Source organism: Protobothrops mucrosquamatus, unplaced genomic scaffold (genome assembly GCF_001527695.2).
Source record: "Protobothrops mucrosquamatus isolate PMUCROS unplaced genomic scaffold, P.Mucros_1.0 scaffold34, whole genome shotgun sequence".
Classification (NCBI taxonomy): Eukaryota; Metazoa; Chordata; class Lepidosauria; order Squamata; family Viperidae; genus Protobothrops; species Protobothrops mucrosquamatus.
The window spans coordinates 433,512-453,332 of record NW_015386418.1 but is presented as its reverse complement, the minus strand read 5'-3'; the positions used below and the strand labels follow the sequence as shown (position 1 = coordinate 453,332).

Here is a 19,821-nt window from a genome sequence, read left to right as displayed (position 1 = left end):
GCAGTCTTTCCTCTAAGTCCTTGAAATCACACGGTTTAGCTGCTCTTCTCAAGGCCGCAACGTATTCTTTTGCTGATTCCCCAGCTCGCTGATCCCTCTGTTGAAATGTGTGCCTCCAAGCCATGACAGATTGCTTGGGCTGGAAGTGTTCCTTTAAAACTTTCTTCAGATCGGAGTATGACACCGTTTCCAGCGAGGCTGCGGCGATTAGGCTCTCGGCGATCTCAAAGGCGTCTTGCCCACAAACGCACAACAACGTGGCAGCCTTTAAGCCTTCCTCCCTTATCTGGTTTATGCGGAAGTAAGTCTCAACTCTTGCAACATAAGATTCCCACCTCTCGGGGTGAGAGACGTCGAATTCCGCTAAACGCCCAACTTTCGCCATGATCGAGGATCAGGGTCTTCTTCAGCCGCACGCACCCTCCAGCGATTTCGTACTGGCAGGATAACGCTGACTTCCACGCCGTTTTCCTCTTCCGGACTTCTTTGGGTGAGTCTTCAAGCTGACTCACCCAAAGACTGAATCCCACCTTCGTCGCCAGTGTTAAGTCCGGAGAATAATGGCGCTTGAGATGAAGCATTTCTAACAAGTCTTTATTCTCTGCTTCCAATCTACGAACAACCCGAGCAGAGGCACGCAGGCCTCTATTTATACCTTCTGATCCCCGGGCAAATCCAACCAATCACAAGGCGGTCTTTTCCCGCCTTGCACATGCGCGCAAGGCCAGCGCCACTCAGTCTGGTCCCGGGCAGCTTTTGCAAATGCCCGGGACTCTTGCAACGTCCCGAGCCTGCTTTTGCAGGCTCAGGACACAACAGTAGTCATCTCTTGTCTAGATTACTGCAATGAAGCTTTATATGGGGCTAACCTTGAAATGCATTTGGAAGCTTCAACTAGAACAAAGTGCAATAGCACAAGCACCCTTTGGGACACATAGAATGACCCATGTTACACTACAGCTTTGCAAGTTGCACTGGCTGCCAGTTTGCTTCCAGATGCAGTTCAAGGTGTTGGTTATGACCTTTAAAGCCCTCCATGTCATAGGTTCAGATTACTTGATGAACCATCTCATTCTGCTAAGACAAGTCCACCCTATTCGTGCCAGCAGAGGAGATCTGCTGAAGAATCCATTAGTCAAGGAATTCCAGCTGATGGGATCCAGGAGAAGAGACTTCTTTGCTGTAGCACCAGCCCTCTGGAAAATCCTGCCCCTTGGGGTGAGGTTTACCCCCACTCTCCTGTCCTTCAGCAAGGTCTGAAGACCTGGCTCTGCTGGTTGCCCTGGGGACCAATAGGGGATTACATCACTGGAGGTGGCTGTTGGACTAATTAGCTGACACCCTTTCCCCCATTTTATTGTTGTAAGCTACCCAGAGTAGTGAGATGGGTGGCAAATATTTAACAAATATTAAATAAATGTTTTTCAAATTATTCTTATAAACATTTAGAGACAGGGTCAGATGATATACACTTTCACCCAATATATCAGAATCTGCAATAAATGCTTCCTAGCAAGGCATATTTAGGATATTTCCTTGGAAGTTATTATTTTACATAATAACTCAATGCTTTCATTCCTAGTGTGTACATATAGAAACAATATTGCTGCACCCACATTTACATGTAGCTGTACAGATTGTCAGTTTGGGGTGACTGAAAAACAATTTCATTATAAATATACCCCCTCATTTTTTATTAAATGATACATAGTATATTTTATTTATTTATTTATTATTCCAGAGATAATCTTGACGTATGAAATTTACATGAAAGTAAATCTAAAAGCTGGAATTTGTGATTTGGCTTGATCATATTTGCCTATAGAAATAAAGCTCAGTACTGAATGTTCTGGATATGTATCATGACTTAATGGGAACGGGAAAAAAATGAAACACACTGTGATGATTACAATGCAGAAAATGTCCATAGAATATATTTACATATTTATACAGCGTATAACTGAATTTTCATATGATTTCTCTGTAGAACAGGTGTTCAGTGAATATATAGAAATTGAGCAGCCAAGCAGGGGTACTTGAGAAATCAAATCACCGCCTTGGAAAAACGTGTCATACTATTTATTTATCCTTTTTCAAATACAATGTGTTATTAAGCCACAGGAAAGAACTGAGTGAAATCTGCTCTTTTACAACCATTCCAATTATAAAAGATTATTCGGCATCAATCTGCCAAATGAAGAACTTTAATTATTTGATGGTAGATCTAAAATGTATTCATACAGGAAAGAAGTGTTACGTGCTAATGAGGATTATAATGACACATTGAATTCAAATTTGTAGGTTTTTTACATACGATTAAGCTTTTAAAGCTACATTTTCTCTGAAACTCCATTTATTAATTTAGCACAACTCACAGTCCTTTTTATTTTTTATTTATAAAATACCTATATTAGAACATTTCTCAAATATGCAAATTGGTGGTGAAAAAATGATTTAAAAAATGGTATGCACAATAGTTTGGGAAATATTAACTGTACCTTTCATGTTATACTTCTCAAATATCAAAAATTCCAAACATTCTTATCGGAAACAGCTACATAATGCACTGGTTATCCTTCATCATATCCTTTTAAAACAGTTGTAATTCTGTTAGTTTATGGGCAATGTTAAAAACCTGCACAATATACTGTTAAAAGATTACACATACATACATATACAAATATACATATATACATACATATAGGAAGTTTTTCAGACAGACCGGTCTGATTGATTACACCTTGACATTTTAACTGCTATACTGCAGTTTTTACTTTTTACAATATCTTTTGCCTTGCAGCCCCCCAACTAGGGGCATTAAGCAGGCTCAAGTCGCAACTGCGAAACATTTAAATCCAAATTTCTTTTTCTGACAAAGAGTTAAAGAATTAAATTGGGAGACTAAGATGGCCATTTCGAGCTTGCTCTGCTCTCTTCAGTTAGCCACACCCTTTATGGGATTCGAACCTGGGCAGTTTACATACTAGGCAGTGATTTAACCACCAAGCCACAGGCTTTCCTCCCCTCTTTGCCAGCCGAGTCAAGGGAGTATATACAGGAAGTTTTTCAGACAGACTGATCTGATTGATTACACCTTGACATTTTAACTGCTATACTGCAGTTTTTACTTTTTACAATATCTTTTGCCTTGCAGCCCCCCAACTAGGGGCGTTAAGCAGGCTTAAGCAGGCTCAAGTCGCAACTGCGAAACATCTAAATCCAAATTTATTTTTCTGACAAAGAGTTAAAGAATTAAATTGGGAGACTACATATGTGTGTGTGTGTGTGTGTATCAGAAGTGAATATGATTTCCTTTAAAATTAAGAATATGTTCACATTGTCAGTAATTATAAACATTTTTATAGTTAGGTTTATTTTTTAAATATTAGATAAGTTAGGTAGAAAACTTATGCATATGAATTAAAATGTATGCCAAATAAACTATATTGCTCAAATTTGCTTGCTTTAGGTTTTTAGAGTATGAAATTTCTATCAAGATCTGATGTACGAAAGGCTAGAACTACAGCCCAAGAAATGCACCTTCCGTGTAAAGAGAATGTTTGCGTTTTAGTCAGCTACCTGTAGTGAAGGTCACAAAAGTTGCAAGGGAAAAAATATCAACTTAGGTAATGGTTACTGAAGAAAGAAAAAAAAACAAGAACTAAGACTTCATATAACATTAGTGTTCTCTGTCTAAAATTCAATGGAAATGAGGTGTGTGTCAGGTGACTTTATTTTGCTTTAATGAGAGAGCACATGTGATAAGCCAACAGTCTGTTATCCAATCAGTAAATTGCTAAAACAAGAGACAGATGAAAACTTCATTTCCACCCAAAGAGGGGACTCTAGTTTGTTACCTTACATAGGTTGGAGAAAACACAATACACAATAAGTAGAACCTTTATTTCAGTATAGGTAGAAAAGTGGAATTCTTTCTTCATTAATATTATTATAATAAATCCACTTTTCAGTACTTTTCAGGTGGTCAAAAGAATCATAAGTCTACTATGTAAGGAAAGTGTGAATTTAAAAGCTTTTCAGGGTGTGATTTGACTGGAACTTCCTCTAAATTAAGTGCATGAACCAAAATCTTTGTAGAAAGCATAGATTTCTATCAACTTTTAAATAGAAAACTCAGGTAGTAGAACTTTTTTTTTACTTGCTTCTCCTGCTTTCTACCCATCTATATGTACATAACTGATTGATGAAATTTTTCAGAAAATATACCTTACAAGAGATGTTTAAATAATGTTTAACATTTAAGAAAACTAAAAGGTAGCATGTAAAATAACTGCTAAAAGCCAAGAAAACGCCCCCCTGAAATAATAGCTATTTTAACTGAAGTATAGCCCTGAAACTACATTTTTACAAAATGAAACTTTTGTATATTAATATTTTGACCAAAACTGGTTAAAAATCCTTAAAAGATTTGCATAATATTTTTCCTATTGTATTAACTGTAAATAGTAAAGTGTTTTTATATTTCATTGATTTATTTTTTATTTTTATAGTTTATTATATGGATTCTAACAAGCAACATTTTGTTTATTTATCAGCAAATACAAAATATCTTAATTTGTTCCTAATTCAATATAATTCAGTATTGCTGTTTTTTTAAGATCAACTTGTTATATAAGAATGATTATTCCAACCATTAGTGAAAGTTTCAGATTTATGATAACTACCTCTCATGAAATCAGTAAACCTTGAGAAGAAAAATTTTAATTATAAAAATCTAAATAAATCTACATTGAAATTGTTACTTAGTTTTGATACTGAAAATATTATTGCCATATATAATATCTTTACACTAACAATTATTTTTTTAAAAAAAACTGAGAGGGTTTTTTTATATATACAATGCATGCATTCTTTCCAAAGGATTCAGTAATATCAATGACATGGCTTAAACAGCTTCTGTAGTAGTCTTTTTTAGGAAACAGCTTGCTTCTGTAGTGATGTCTACTACTGAATTATATAAATTAGTTTTCTTTGGGGCAGTTATACAGATTTCAATCATTTATATTTAATCTTGAATACTGAATCACAATTTTGAAATACGTAGTTAACTTGATTATTTGACACTGTTTATGACAAAATATTTTCTTGTCATGCATCAACCAAGACTATCTTTGAACACTGAGTTCCCTGAATGAAACCCAAATGTTAGTATCTCTCCATAACTAGTATTTTGAAGTAACATATGTAGTGTGTTATTTTAATATACTATTTATAGAGAAGTGTTAACATTTGGGTTCCAACTGTGAAACCAATATCTATCCTTGTCTGATCCCTTCTGGTAGTATTTTGTAAAGTCAGCCAGTTGACTAAGCTGTATGGTTGAAATCACACCTATACTTGTTTCACTTTAATTAATAATTAGAATCAATATGAATCAGAATATGCTTCCAAACCAAAGACATGAATTTATATCTGAGATAGAAAATGTGGTATGGAAGCATATAATCCCATAGTTTTATTTGAAGCAATCTAGTGCATGCTGTTAAATAAATTAGTCCAATGTTAGAAGTACATATTCTTATTTACAGTACAGCTCTTATATTTTTCCAACTTTATTATTATTATTATTATTATTATTATTATTATTATTATTATTATGAATATTTAATTAATATGACTGAATTTCATTTATGCTGCTTTGTCCATAAAGCCTTGTAATACATTTTAGAATTTATACCGTATATAACAGAACCATGTCTTTTATTATTTTAAAAGTGTCATGTTAAAGAGCAATTAAGTATTTGGTGAAACTAATAAATAACCTTTTAAAACAGCTTGATATAAAATAATGGTAATTACTTTGATGCAGAAAACCATCATAAAGTTGATTAATAAAGGAACTGAAAACAGCTAATATCTTCAGTAGTCTTCTAAAGCCAAAAGATTATTGTGATGAGATGATAGCATATTCTGCATTATGGAGCACTTCAAGATCTTTGTTTATTCGTTTGGGGAAAATGGTGCTCCAAATCATTTAAACAATCAGTTAAATGGCTGTATAAAATTTTTAGGAATGGAGTGCTAACCATCTTCTAACTGGAGTACTGGACTCTCAAAATATTATACAATTAATGCATGAGATCAAACAGAGGCTGTTGAGATAATAAGGCATTTTGCTTGTTCCAAAGTTTTTCCTTAGACATCAAAAGTTGCATATAGGCTATGAATTTCTGGGCATATTTTTAAGCAAGTAATACAATAGTAAATTTACCAAGTCTTTTTTTTTTTTTCAGAATTCCTGAAGACTAATGTAAATCTTGATACTTAATTCTTATAATTTTGACAGTTAACCAGGACATGCCGTGTATTTTTCCTTCCCCCCAAAATAGGCAAAATTGGCGTATGGGCGAATCCATAAATGTAATACTATACCAAGTTACACCTGATAACCTCAGGTTAAATATGGTCATATAGTACTAGTATTATTCAGGGTTTCAGTTACTTAATTGATTTCTATATCTAGGAAATTGTAGCAAGGAACAACAGACAAGGAGGGCTCATCATTTATCTCCTCTGTAGTGCAGCAATTCCTGACCTACCTAAAACTCTCAAATTTCCCTGGGGAAGTAATCATTCGTGTGAGAGGGCCATGCCTCTGGCATTTAGCAATGCATTTTCAAAAGGTGATAAACGTGTTTGTTCTGGTTGCTACAATCAGTTGTTGCCAGACCATTTTTTTGATTGTGACTCTCTTTATTTTCTTGTAGAAAATTGATACTGTCGTTTATGCTGTGACAGTACCTGAGGGGCTTTTTATCTTTAAGCCTAGTTTTACTGCAGTGAGTCATTTCTTCACATTCACATAATCAGGTTCTTAAAAAATTTAGCCCTTTGTCCGAAATGGTATAGGGCAGTGATGGCGAACCTTTTAGAGACCGAGTGCCCAAACTGCAACCCAAAACCCACCTATGCATCGTCAGGTGCCGGATGGGTATGGCCCATTGGGTGGGTGTGTCCCATTGGGTGGGCGTGGCTGCGGTGGTAATAGCAGACTGGGTGGGACTAAAAAGTTCAATCAATCAATTTCAACTTTGCAAGATCTTTTTTTTCCGCGAGAAGTTGAAATTGACTGATTGATTGAACCTTTTTTTTTGTACACGGCGGCGGAGGCCTAAAGCGAAAAGGTTTTATAAAACCCAGCTGACGGCCTAGGACTGGGGCGATGGCACGCATGCCCACAGAGAGGGTTCTGAGTGCCGCCTCTGGCACCCGTGCCATAGATTCGCCACCACTGGTATAGGGTTTCCTGCCTGAGCAGGAGGTTGGACTGGATGACTTCCAAGGTCCCTTCCAACTTTATCATTATTATTATTATTAAGCTCTTCTCATACCATGAAAGAATAGAATCATTTATTCTTGCTGATGCAATCAGTAAACATATCAGCTGAAATTGAACAGATTTGCTATTTCTCAGACAGATTTACCAACCTAGACCATTTTACATGAGAAAATTAATATCCACAATAAATGGAACTGAAATAGAGACTTAAAAAGTAACTAAACATAAAAAGCTTCACCTGTAGAACTATTAGGAAGTGATGATGTTTTTACATTGTAACTTATCCTCCTGCTCACTGTGGAGTTTACTAAGCAGTGGATTGCACTCAGTTTGGACCTTGCCCAAAAGGTGAATATCCTGGGGTGTCCTCTTGTAAGAATCAGCCATGGTTCTTTCTACAACAGAAAAATAATTTGTGATCTCTAAATAAGTCTTAATATGCTCAGCCCACACATTAACAATACAAAAGAACTAATCTCATCAACATTCTTTTCAGTTCAGCAATTGGCTTCTCTCCAGCTTGGAGATAAATAAGTTACTCAGGCAGGCAGAAATTGTACTGTACATTCTTTACATTCCTATGATATTTTTTTCTCCATGTGCTCAAAATTAAGCATATTTAACTTGCTTTTAACCTATGAAGCCAGTCAGCACAGCTGACCAACTCACCTTCTTGGACAGTTAAAAAAATAAATAATTTGTATGTTGCTTTGTTTTGTTTTCCTTTGCTGCCTGTTTGCCAAAGAAACAAAGCCTACTAGTCATGCAAAAAGTAAAGATGTTGCTTTTTGATGACAGAGTGATGTTCCTTGCCGATAGTAGCTGCCAACTGTAAAAAAGGGGAAAATGTTGGACCGAGTTCTTGGTACTGCTGCATGAATGAAGAACAGCTTTTGCATGCATTGAAATGCAATGTTAGATAGAGAGTAAAACAATGCTCTACAAATCAACAAAATTGTCATAAAAGTTTTACATTCATAGATGCCCCCGAAATCTCCAATTCACCAAAACATCCAAAGAATGTAGCCCAAATGTCAAGAAATCAATCCAAACTAATGTAGAAGCTATATATTTTTAAATGCCTTGTGAAGTTCAGTATCTATAAGATATGTACAAACACACAAAAACAAGTATCCAAACCAACATTTTATAAGCAATATTTATATTTATGGGAACTGAAACTTATATGCAATTACAATATGACTTACCCCAATGTGAGCACAATATTGTGAAGCACAATAATGCATGCCAACTCACACTTTTGCATCAGCTGCCTTAAAAATAATGACAACATAGGCACATAGGCCTTATAAACTCTTAACATTTCCAGGACAAAGAATTAAGAAAACTTTGTAATATACTAGACATAATAGTATACATTCAACTTTTAGAGCTTTCATCTTCTGTCTAACCACATGCTTAATTGCTGCTTTCCAATTAATGTTGAACTCTTAGATGATCTTACTCAGTTCAACCCAACAATAATAGGAACATGACTGTTCCTGGTGCTGTACCAGCTAGGTGGAAAGGGATTTAGGAGAAAATTGAGAATTCATTTACAGTACCTCTCGATCTGCAACCATTCAATCAGCAACCACTCCATTACAATGGCCCTATAGCTGGCCCTCAGAGTTCTGGCCATCCCAGGACCCCCATGGTCATATGATGGCAATTTGGGTGCTTGGCAACCTTTTCACATTTATGACTGGTTGCCAAACATCCTGTGATCATGTGATTGCCAATTTCCATTCTTCTTTGCTGGATTTCTGAAAAAGTCAATTGGGAAGCTGGCAGTCAAGGTTGCAAGACTCCCTTACCCATGCAGCATTCCCCAATTCCACTGCTTTCATACCATGCTGGTACTTGCACATCCCCACACATCCTCATTGATCCATGCTGTAGTTCTGCACACCTTTCCTGATCTGTACCACACCCTTGCAAACCTTCCCCAACCAGCCTCTCTTGTGCACCGCTCACACTCATATGGACTCTCCTTGATCTGCACCATACCTTTGTGCATCCCCTCGCATCCTTCCCAATCTGCACCACTCCTCTTATTTCTTGCACCTCATGCATCCTCGTCAACCCTCCCTGACCTGCACTGTGATTCTTGGCAATTCTCACAAAGCACCCTCCCAACCTTCCCTGACCCATGTCATTCTTCTCATGTACCCTCGTGTATCCTCCATACCAATCAATCAGAATAAAGCTAGAAAGGACCTTGGAGGTCTTCTAGTCCAACCCCCTACTCAAGCAGGAGACCCTATATTATTTCAGACAGGTGGTTGTCCAGTCTTTTCTTAAAAACCTGCAGTGATGAAGCACCTACAACCTCTGAAGCTGTTCCACTGGTTAATTGTTCTCACTGTTAGGAAATTTCTCCTTAATTCCAGGTTGCTTCATTCCTAAATTAGTTTCCATCCATTGTTTCTTGTCTTTCTTTCTGATGTGATGCTTTGGAAAATAAGTTGACCCCCTCTTCTTTGTGGCAGCCCCTGAAATACTGGAATAGTGCTACCATGTCACCTTTAGTCCTTCTTTTCTTTAGACTAGCCATACCTAATTCCTGCAACCATTCTTCATATGTTTTTGTCTCCAGGCCTTTAATCATCTTAATTCCTGTTCTTTGCACTTTTTCCAAAGTCTCAACATCTTTTTTTTAAAATGTGTGCCCAAAACTGGATGCAGTATTTCAGCTGTGGTCTTACAAAGAATTTATAAAGTGGTACTAATACTTCACATGATTGATTCTATGCCTATGTTTATACAGACAATGACTGTATTAGCTGTTTTGGTTGCTGCCAGACACTGCTGACTCATGTTTAAATAATCGTCCATCTCCAACCTGCACTGCACTTCTCTCATACACAACAAGTACATTTATTTGGCACTTTCTACTCTTTTTTCCATGACATGTTTTCTATCTAACTTTTTTTTAATGAGAAGCCTTAAAACATATTTTTCAGTTTCATGTTCATAATCCATGAGCAGTACTATTTTGCAATTGTTCTTTGTTCAGACACATATCCAAGATATGAATAAGAAGCATAAAAACTTGAATTGAAATAAATTAATTTGGATGATTATATGTGAAATATTATATGTAGACTATTAAAAAGGACAGTAACACAATTGTGCATTATATAAACCTTGATACAGATTTGCTTTGTAAAAATATGTTCTTATATAATGAATCTAAAGGAAGATTTCTGTTGTATATCTGTACTAGCAAACTGTTCATGAGGAGACTACTGTACTGATGACTGAAGATGTGCCAATGGAAACTTCTTATGTGCCTTCTGCCTACCTGACAGAGATCCAACAGCTTCTACAAGCCTTGTCCAATGTGGAAGACCTGCTTAATTCTCCCACTCTTCAGGGGAAGGACTATGAAAATCTTGTTAGAAAAGAAGATGATCTCAAGGTAAGAAATCAAGCCATTTAAATAATGTGTTCAGCTACTTAGAGTGAAAGTTGGATATTTTCACCCTAAAAAAATTGGAAAGCACAATTTTCGGTGGAGTAAATGAGTTCAATATTATTTTACAAAACTTGAATGTGTTTTACTTTTTTGCACCATTTCAAATCTCTTCAAAACTCAATAGGCATAAAATATGTTTCCCTATATAAATATTTAATTACACACAGTCATTTTCCAATGGATTTTTTATTCTTCTTCAATGAAGTCTGATTCTCAGAAACTGCTTGGGCAAGTTCCTACCATTTTCTTGGCAACGTTTTTCAGAAGTGATATGGCACTGCCTGTTTCCTAGGGGTGAGAGAAAGTGACTAGCCCAAGGTCACCCAGCTGGCTTTGAGGGTAAGGCAGGACTAGAACTCACAGTTTCCCACTTTCTAGCCTGATGCGTTACCCACTAAACCAAACTGCTCCTCTCATATCAACACACATATACATCCTTTACGTTTGCACATGTATGGACACATATCCATATCCAATTGTACCTAAAAGTATTCAAGTACTACAAAGATTAAATTACATCAAACAACCATATTTGCTTGCTACATCCTAACATTTCCTAGAAGATCCCTTTTCAAAGACCTATTTTTACAATCACATTCTGTATTCTTTTGAAATAATCACGTGGATTCCTACATTTCATGACTATTTTGTGCATAATAAATGAAATATTTTTTTATACAAAACAGTGAACAATTTTAACCTATGAAGAAATAATTTTGAGGAAAAAGAAAATCACTCAGGGCATTCCCTTGACAGAGACAGCAGCAAATCAGAATGTTGGGAATCTCTCCATTCTTGTTTTAAAATTTTTATTAATTTCAAAATAACCCCCCCATACAAATATAAACATACATTAATACAACTTCAATATTATTAATTTTAACATACAAACATAGACATACATTAATATTGCAAAACAGCCCGGCAACCCCCCTCCCCGCATCCGCCCTCTTTCCTCCAACCTCCCTACACATCCCACCTCCTTCCCTCTCCTCTTCCTACGGACACGGTTTAGAGCGCTAGCCGAGCATCAGCTCGGCAGCCCCCTCCCTGCATCCACCCTCTTTTCCACTACCTACCTACTTCCCTCCTATCTCTCTTCTCCTCTTCCTCTCCCTCCCTTCGGACACGGTTTAGGGGTGCCGACCAAGCGCCTTCTATATTTCTCCATACATCAATACTCCTAATTTAATACTCATTTCTACATTAATCATTAATGCTCATAATTATTTTATCTCTATTTCTACCCTCCCTCTCCCCCACGACCCCCCCCGGACTTCCCAGAACTGATCACAGGGTTAAACACACATCATCCCAAGTCTAAATATTACTACCCAAATGTAAAACAATCAAGTATAAACCTACTTTAACTCAAATAAAAACAATCAGATATAAACATATATATATATATAAACTCTAAACATATAATCTATCCATCTTCCCTAAACCCAGATATCTTAAAATTAATCTTTGCCATTTCTACAAAATAAAAACAACCAATCATCTTGCCACTATTCATTTCTTAATTCAAATCTTCCGTAATCCCCAATAAAAATAGTTACAAAGTAAACTTTATCTATCACTTAAAAACCTATTAAATTTTCCACTAAATCTTAATCCAGCAAATTATGTATTCCTTCAAATCCACCAAATATAATAATAAATTACAAATTATTAATCTCAAATACTCCTTCAAAATAATATAAATTTCTTCAAATAATAAAATTCAAATCATAATCCCCAATAAAAAAATTACTTAAAAACCAATTAACTTTAATCCAGAAAATTATATATCCACCAAATATAATAAATTACAAATTATTTCCCATATCTCCAATAAAATTCTCAAATATCTTGAGCCCATTTAATAATTTTATAAATCCTCTTATATGAACTCTATCTCAATCTTTAACTTCAAATACTCCTTTAAAATAATATAAATTTCTTCAAATGATAAAATATTCTTTCTTTTTTTTCTTTTTTTTTGTAATAAATTCTGATAAAACTTTTAAAATAAATAGAAACTCTATTTCAATCTTTCATAATGAATAATTCCTTAAAAAACCCTCCAGTTTTCAAATAATTTCAGTAAATTTCTTACAGACTCATCACCTCATTTTTATATTATTTCAAATATTCTCTTTCTTTCCAAATTCAAACCATTAATATTCCAAGTTGAAAGTTTTAAAAATAAAAAAAAACTTCCAAAGCTTTCCTTATAAATCTGTCCTCCCGAATCTCATCAGTCTCACTCCTTTCGCCAGCTCTGAAACAGGCAAATATGTTGCAATTGAAATCCTTTTTACTGCTTTTCTCCTTTCATTTATATGCATTCTTTGTTCAAACGTTCCTTTCATTCTTTTAAATCGCGTTGTTAACTGAGATCTCTGCTGATAAAGAGCCTGTGTAATTTCACTGTGGCAGGATCTTCTAGAAAAACGAACAGCAACATCTCTAGGTGGATTTCTCTGACGTGCGGCCCCTAAATAAACTCTATAAACTTTTTCTCTCAAAATTTCTTCAGGGTCGCACACCAAAACTACAACCTGATCTGTCGCAGCTTCCTCTCTCAGCTTTTCCTGCGTATCATTCAATCCTCTTCTCAAAACAGGCTCCATGTCTCCATATTGTAGCATATCATTCTGAACCAATTCCACAATATCTTCTGCTTTTACAAATCTGTCCTCCGTCCCTTCAGCCTTTTCATCCACTCGTCACTCCACACAATCTGTAAAACCTTGAAAAACAAATGCTGTACTTTCTTGTATCATCTGCATCAAAATGTCCTGTACATCTTTAAGTGTAATTGATGGGTGAAGTGAAAGTGAAGACATTTTAAATTTAAACTGTTGTAAAATTTAAATGAGAAAAGCAGAGGTTCCAGTACCTTTTAAGCCATTTTCAAAACTTCATTATATAAAGTAAAAGAAAAAAGATACTTTCAATAAACTAAAAAAATCTTTACAATGTATCTCTGAACTGGAAGAAGAGTGAAAGTCTTTCTTAGCAATGCCTTCTAGTACAAAGAGACGGCAATTCCACAGCCATTTTCGTCTTACTTAAATTTTAGAAAATAATGAAGATGCTTTAATATTCTCTGAGTTAAAGTCTTAAATCACTTAAAATTCAATCCTCCTGGTCAGTTCCGTCTGCTTGTAAGTTTACTCTCACAAAAATCTTCAAATAGCAGAAGTGGAAGCTGCAGCTGGCTTTGCTCCTCCGGAAAGGAACAAAGGCACCATGGGGTGCGGTGAAAGCCCAGACTCTGAGAGAGCTCTCACCTATCAACCCCCCCAAAGAAAAAAGGGGGGAGAGAGGGAGCTGTATCTCTATCCGGGCCAACTCACCACTCCCTCTTAGCCCGAGGGACGAGGTTCCAAGCCGAGAAGCAGCTGATGATCGCTGCTTCTTGCTGGCTCTGACGCAGCCCCAGGCGGGCGGCCAAAAAATGCCGCCATCCCTGCAGCAGTCTCCACCAGAAGCCCGGGAATCTCTCCATTCTAAACTCTGCTGCCACCTCCTTTTTATCACATGACTTAAAGCAAGGGTGTCAAACTGCCGGCCCACGGGCCGGACACGTCATCCAGAAGCCGCACCCACCCCATTGCTGGCAATGGCAAAACCATCCTGATACATTGCACGACATCACATGACATCGCGAGTTTGACTTAAAGATATGATCTGCAGCTTGTCCCAGTGCTGCACAGAGATATAGAACCCAATGGGAAAACAGTAAGACATATACACAGAGATTCAAATTTGACTCCTTTACACAGAAGAAAATATAAACATATTTAGATGAATTTAAAAGAATTCTGCCTATTTTCTCTATCGTGTTTATCTGCTGTTATTGTATTTTCTCCTTTTTTTTGTTTTTTTATACATCATCTACAAACTAGGCCTCCTCAGTCAAAGCCTGTGTTGCTTTCCATGGATAACTAGCATAAAACACAAAATTATAATTCAATGAATTCAAGAGAAGATTCCTTTGAAAATGAATCTGGGGAGAAAAGAATTACCTTTCATGTTTGCTCTTCTTCCATCTCTCTCACCCCATGGTCTCTTCTCCCTCTCCCCTCCTCTTTCTTTTACCATGATAATTATATAAGTAATAAGATTTATGGTAGTTACTCATTAATCACTGTAGTCACTGCCCAGCAAGAATTCCTTTTTAATTTTAAATATGTTGGATTTATTAACGTTATAGGTGTGCTATAATGCATAGTTCTAGCATATATTCAAGGCTGTGATTTCACAGAGGATTTTTCTTTTTCATTTATGAATACTAGAAGCTCTGCTTCTTATATTTATGGTATCTGAATAAAAAGCTGAAAGATGATTACAAATTTGGTATTCATCCAGGACAATATTTTCCAAAATGCATTTGCATTTTTATCAAAGAAATACACATCTGGGTTCTACCAAATAAGGGAAAGAAACAACAAAGAAACCTTTTCATAAAGGAGAGCCAAATGGCTCCATTCCTTTTTTAGGAATAAGTGCAATCTGTTAACCTATGCAAATGAAATAACATTCCAATTTAATGTTTGAGGATAAAAATATTTGATAGATACTTGATACTCAAATGGTAGAAGAACTGAATGTGTAGAAAATGTTCTTGTGTTTACTTATGTTATGATTGTTTTTTATGATGGAAAAAAAATAAAATTTCTTTGAAAAAAAAAAAAGAAAATGTTCTTAACTATCAAATAAAGTGAATACTATGTAGTGTTGGAAAATTCTTGGTTTTTGAGGGATAATAAGGACTTTGATTCCAATGATTTTTTCAATCTACCAATGGGCTTCCCTAATCTTTCATATCTTTATATTTACAATGAAAGTAAAATGCATTTCTTAAAATCAGATTATAAAATTGTTGATGACATCAAACTTCACCTCTCTCCATGTACTTGTGTTCCCCTCTTCCCCATCTTTTAACAATGTTTTTACAGTTATTTTTTGTTTTATTATTTTAACATGTAATTGTTTTAATATTTGTAAGCCACCAAGAGTCATTTCTGGATAAAAAATAATAATAAATAATTAAGATTAAGACTGCTTCAAGTCACCAATCAGAATTTTAAAATACATAGGAATACCAAAGAAATATCACTATAGACAATTCAATGTGAAGCTATCTCTTAAAGCAGGCAAATCAAATTTATTTATTGACTCTGACACTTCTATAGGGCATTGCTTGTTTTCTTTGCTCAGCACATATATTGAACAAGACCTTTTTTTTGTTAAAACCTGGTTTCATTTGGGGATCTTTGGTGCCAAGAAACAGATGATTATCAAATGATGTTGGCTTCAATGGATATATTCCCTGCAATTAGGAAAGAATGTGCAACTGAAAGTGAGGGTAAAAATATAGACAGTGCTAGCATTGACCTAGTTCTTGCTTTTGTAGTATCTTATATTACTTCAGTGCAATTTTGTTTCATAGGACAAAACATTCAGGATTTCCTGTTAATATTAAAATAACAATTTGCTAATTATTTATTAAATCAATAAAAAAATAAAATAAAATTCAAAAGTTTAAATTATTCCACGAGTAATTACTCCACATGCAAACTTGAAATATTAGTCCTTCTGACTACACTGAAAATAAAAGGGAAAAAAATCCTTCGTTTCATTGCCAGATTTTTTTCTTTCTTAATGCAAGATTCTCCCAAATGCCAAACACAATTTAATTCTTATCATATATCTCTCTCCTCTTATAACATAATGGATTAATTGAAATATTTTATTTTTTCCCTTTTGGTCAAAATATAGAAGTATTATAGAAGGAGAAATTTATTTAATAATTCAACATCTGTATGCCTTCTTCTTTCTTGTTCCCCTCCACCTCTTGAATTGCAGAAAATTAAGGGCACCCTAAGGAGATATTCAGATCAAATTGAAATCATTCAGAACAAGAAGCCTGCAGTTCTGAAAAGTGCCACACCTGGTGAAGCTATGAAAATTGAAGAAAAGCTGACTCAGCTTACTTCCCAGTGGGAAAAAGTTAATAAGATATATTGGGATCGACAGGCGTAAGTAATTTCTTTATTTTATTTTGCTACCCATGATAAGCATCATTACATTTGACTTACAATGTATAGTTGCATTTTATCTTTGTGAAATAGCTTGTTGATTCCAGATTGAATATATCTTAATATTTGGACATCGATAGTGGAAGAGTTAATAGATTCAGAGAATTTTCTGACAAAATAATTGTCAAAAAACCCCTCATATTTGTATTGCTTCATCTAAGATAAATATAGATATGTCTACAGATAAAAATCAAGTAATTATTTCCCTGACTTTTAAGTAGAGTGTTTGGAATCAAGGTAGACTGATTTTACCCATGTAAATCATCTTTTTTATTGGTATTCTCAGAAGGTATGTATAAATATGATTAATTATATATGAAAAATTATAAGGTTCTTCACTGTTAGCTTAGCCATTTCTGTGCTGAATCCATGTCCCTCCTATGTTGTGAAAGTGGCCAAAGAGATGTTATATGGTTGGCTCCATGGTATGGTGTAAGAGAGAAATTGGGTCTCCAACCTTAAAGGAAGCAGTGACACAGTCTCTCCTCAATAGGTCATGGACACAATAGCTTTAGACAACTATCACTCTGTCTCCAACCTTCCCTTTTAGAGAAGTAGTCAGATTGTAGAGAATTCTAAAGTTAATGGATTATTTAGACTTGTTTCAGTCAAGTTTCAAGCCAGGATTTAGTATGGAGACAGCCTATCCTTATACATGACTTGTGTTCAACTAGGATGGAGATCATGCATCCATCCTTATACTCTTGATATCTCAATGGCTTTCAGTATCATTGACCATGGTATCCTTCTAAATTAGCTCAGGCATTGGGAATGGGGCACTGTTTTATTGTATATTTTTCCTTCCTTCAGGGCTGGTTTTGGTTAGTGTTGGTTGTGGGAATAAGAGTATACTCCCTAAGTCCCTTCTTTGTGAGTAGCACAAGGCTTGACTGCTCTCATTCAATATCTATACAAAAGGTGAAGTCATCCATCAAGTTGGGGTCCAATATCAATAATATACTGATAATATCCAGGGTATATATTTGACCATATGCCAGCCAAGTGAGGCTATTGAGATCCTATCCCAGAGTGTGTCTTAAATTTATTTTGAGGAAATTCCATATTTGGCCTTGGATGGGAATTACACTTCCTCATTTATGCAGTTCCAAATCCTTTTTGGTTGTACAACCTTAGGAATTAGACAGGGTCTTCTGAAATATGAATTCTGCTACCTGATTTGTAGCCCACCTTCAGTGGTATTTCATTCCACTGACCACAGTAACCTGTATCATCCTGTAAGGGCTGTGAATTGGAGATACTGATTTAAGGTAGTTCCATTCTTACTTGAGTAACCAATTCCATTTACTAGTCATGGGGAAACAATGATTGAATCCAGAGAAATGTAATAGAGTCCCTAGTTGTTCCAAATGAGGAAACCCAGGACTTGGTTCTCTGCCTCCCCCCCCCCCCCACACCCATGCAGTTTATAGATGACATTGTCCAGAGATGTGATTGGCTCTCTTCAACTCATGTTTAAGCAGAGACCAGCCACAATTTGTGAGAGACACTTCAGTTTAGATTCCTCCACCAAGCATGTGGATGGACTTGATGTATGATTTTTATTCAACATTTCTCTAAATATACAGATTGATTTTAAATTTTGTTTTATTCTTTTTCATCAATTTTGTCCTTATATGTACTTATGTACTTGTTTTCCTCCAGTCCATTTAGTTAGTTGAGATGTTATAGTGGTAAGCAGAGAAGATTGGTTGGAACATAGTAGAACAAATAAATCATTAATCCTATGCATGTCATTTTTGTTTGGCCTAATCTTCTAAAGTGTAACTTAGCACACACACATAATCTGGGAAGGTTTCCAGGTTAATGGCTTGATGTTGTTGTTATCTGAAAAAGAGAGACAAGTCAACATTATGCAGGATTTTTCAGTTTGTCTTTGTACCATCTGCAGCAGTGAAAATGAGTTATACTTTCATCATATGGTACAAATTCACTATAAGAATAATAATGTTTTCTTAAATGGAGCTTCAGCCAAATTGTTGAACTTTTCAACACAATGTTTAAAGTACCATTTTAGATTATTACATGCTACTAGAAATTTTTTTGTGTCACTTTCCTAAAGTAATTCAAGAAATTATATATATTGGCTTACCATGTTGGCAATCCTATCCTTACTTAATGAACAAAATAGCAGAGTTGGCCACTATAAGGACATTTGCCAAATTCAGAATAGCACATTCTCAGAATGGCTATCCATCTGCAGCTGGAAAGAGCTTCAGGGATACAAGAAGAAAGACTTAATTTAACATGCATAGAGTGGGAGACCATACAGAGGAAAAAAGAGGTTGGAAAGAAATCAAGATGATCAAGGAGGAAGACTGGCCTTAGTTTGCTTGTTTCTTAACCAGGAGTACCTCGGAGTAGTTCTAATAAAGTGTTAATGTTTTCCTTCATTTACATCAATATTGATATTAAACATAAGTTTAGGAGTTAAAGGTTTATTTGAATTTCAGTGGAAAAGATAATTATAGTGGTACTGAACTCTAAATCCCTGTTCAATATCTCCCAAATGTTTTATATTTTAAACATATGAATTGTGCACCCTATACAAAAGGCATAGTAGGTATACTGAATATCCAAGAGATAATCATCACAAACCAATAGATGTGAAATCAAATGAGATATATTATCACCATTTTCCAAAATTTGACCCTGAAAATGGTATCAGAGGAAATAAATGAGAAGTATTCAATACTCTATGTTATCATATATCATTGAGAGTTATCCTAAACAACTGGGACTGGGTTCTCTAACCCTAAAATATGTCACTTAACCCAATGATCTTAGCACTGATTTAAAAACAAACAAACAAACAACAAACTTCATGCTTTCTCAACCATGTGTTCAGCCTGCAATTTCTTTTATTCAGATAGTCTGGATAAATTCTGAGGAAAATCTTTCAGGAACAGGACTTTACATTTTAATAT

At 35.4% G+C, this 19,821-nt stretch overlaps 1 protein-coding gene across 1 annotated transcript in view; it reads left to right on the top strand.

The window, feature by feature from the left end:
• The window catches only part of LOC107283359 (dystrophin), a 336,632-nt gene that overhangs the window by 299,266 nt on the left and 17,545 nt on the right, over positions 1-19,821 (top strand). Inside the window, exons 42-43 of the mRNA XM_029283193.1 lie at positions 10,530-10,724; positions 16,644-16,816. Of these exons, the coding sequence (XP_029139026.1) occupies positions 10,530-10,724; positions 16,644-16,816 (368 nt within the window). The remainder of the gene's footprint in view (positions 1-10,529; positions 10,725-16,643; positions 16,817-19,821) is intronic.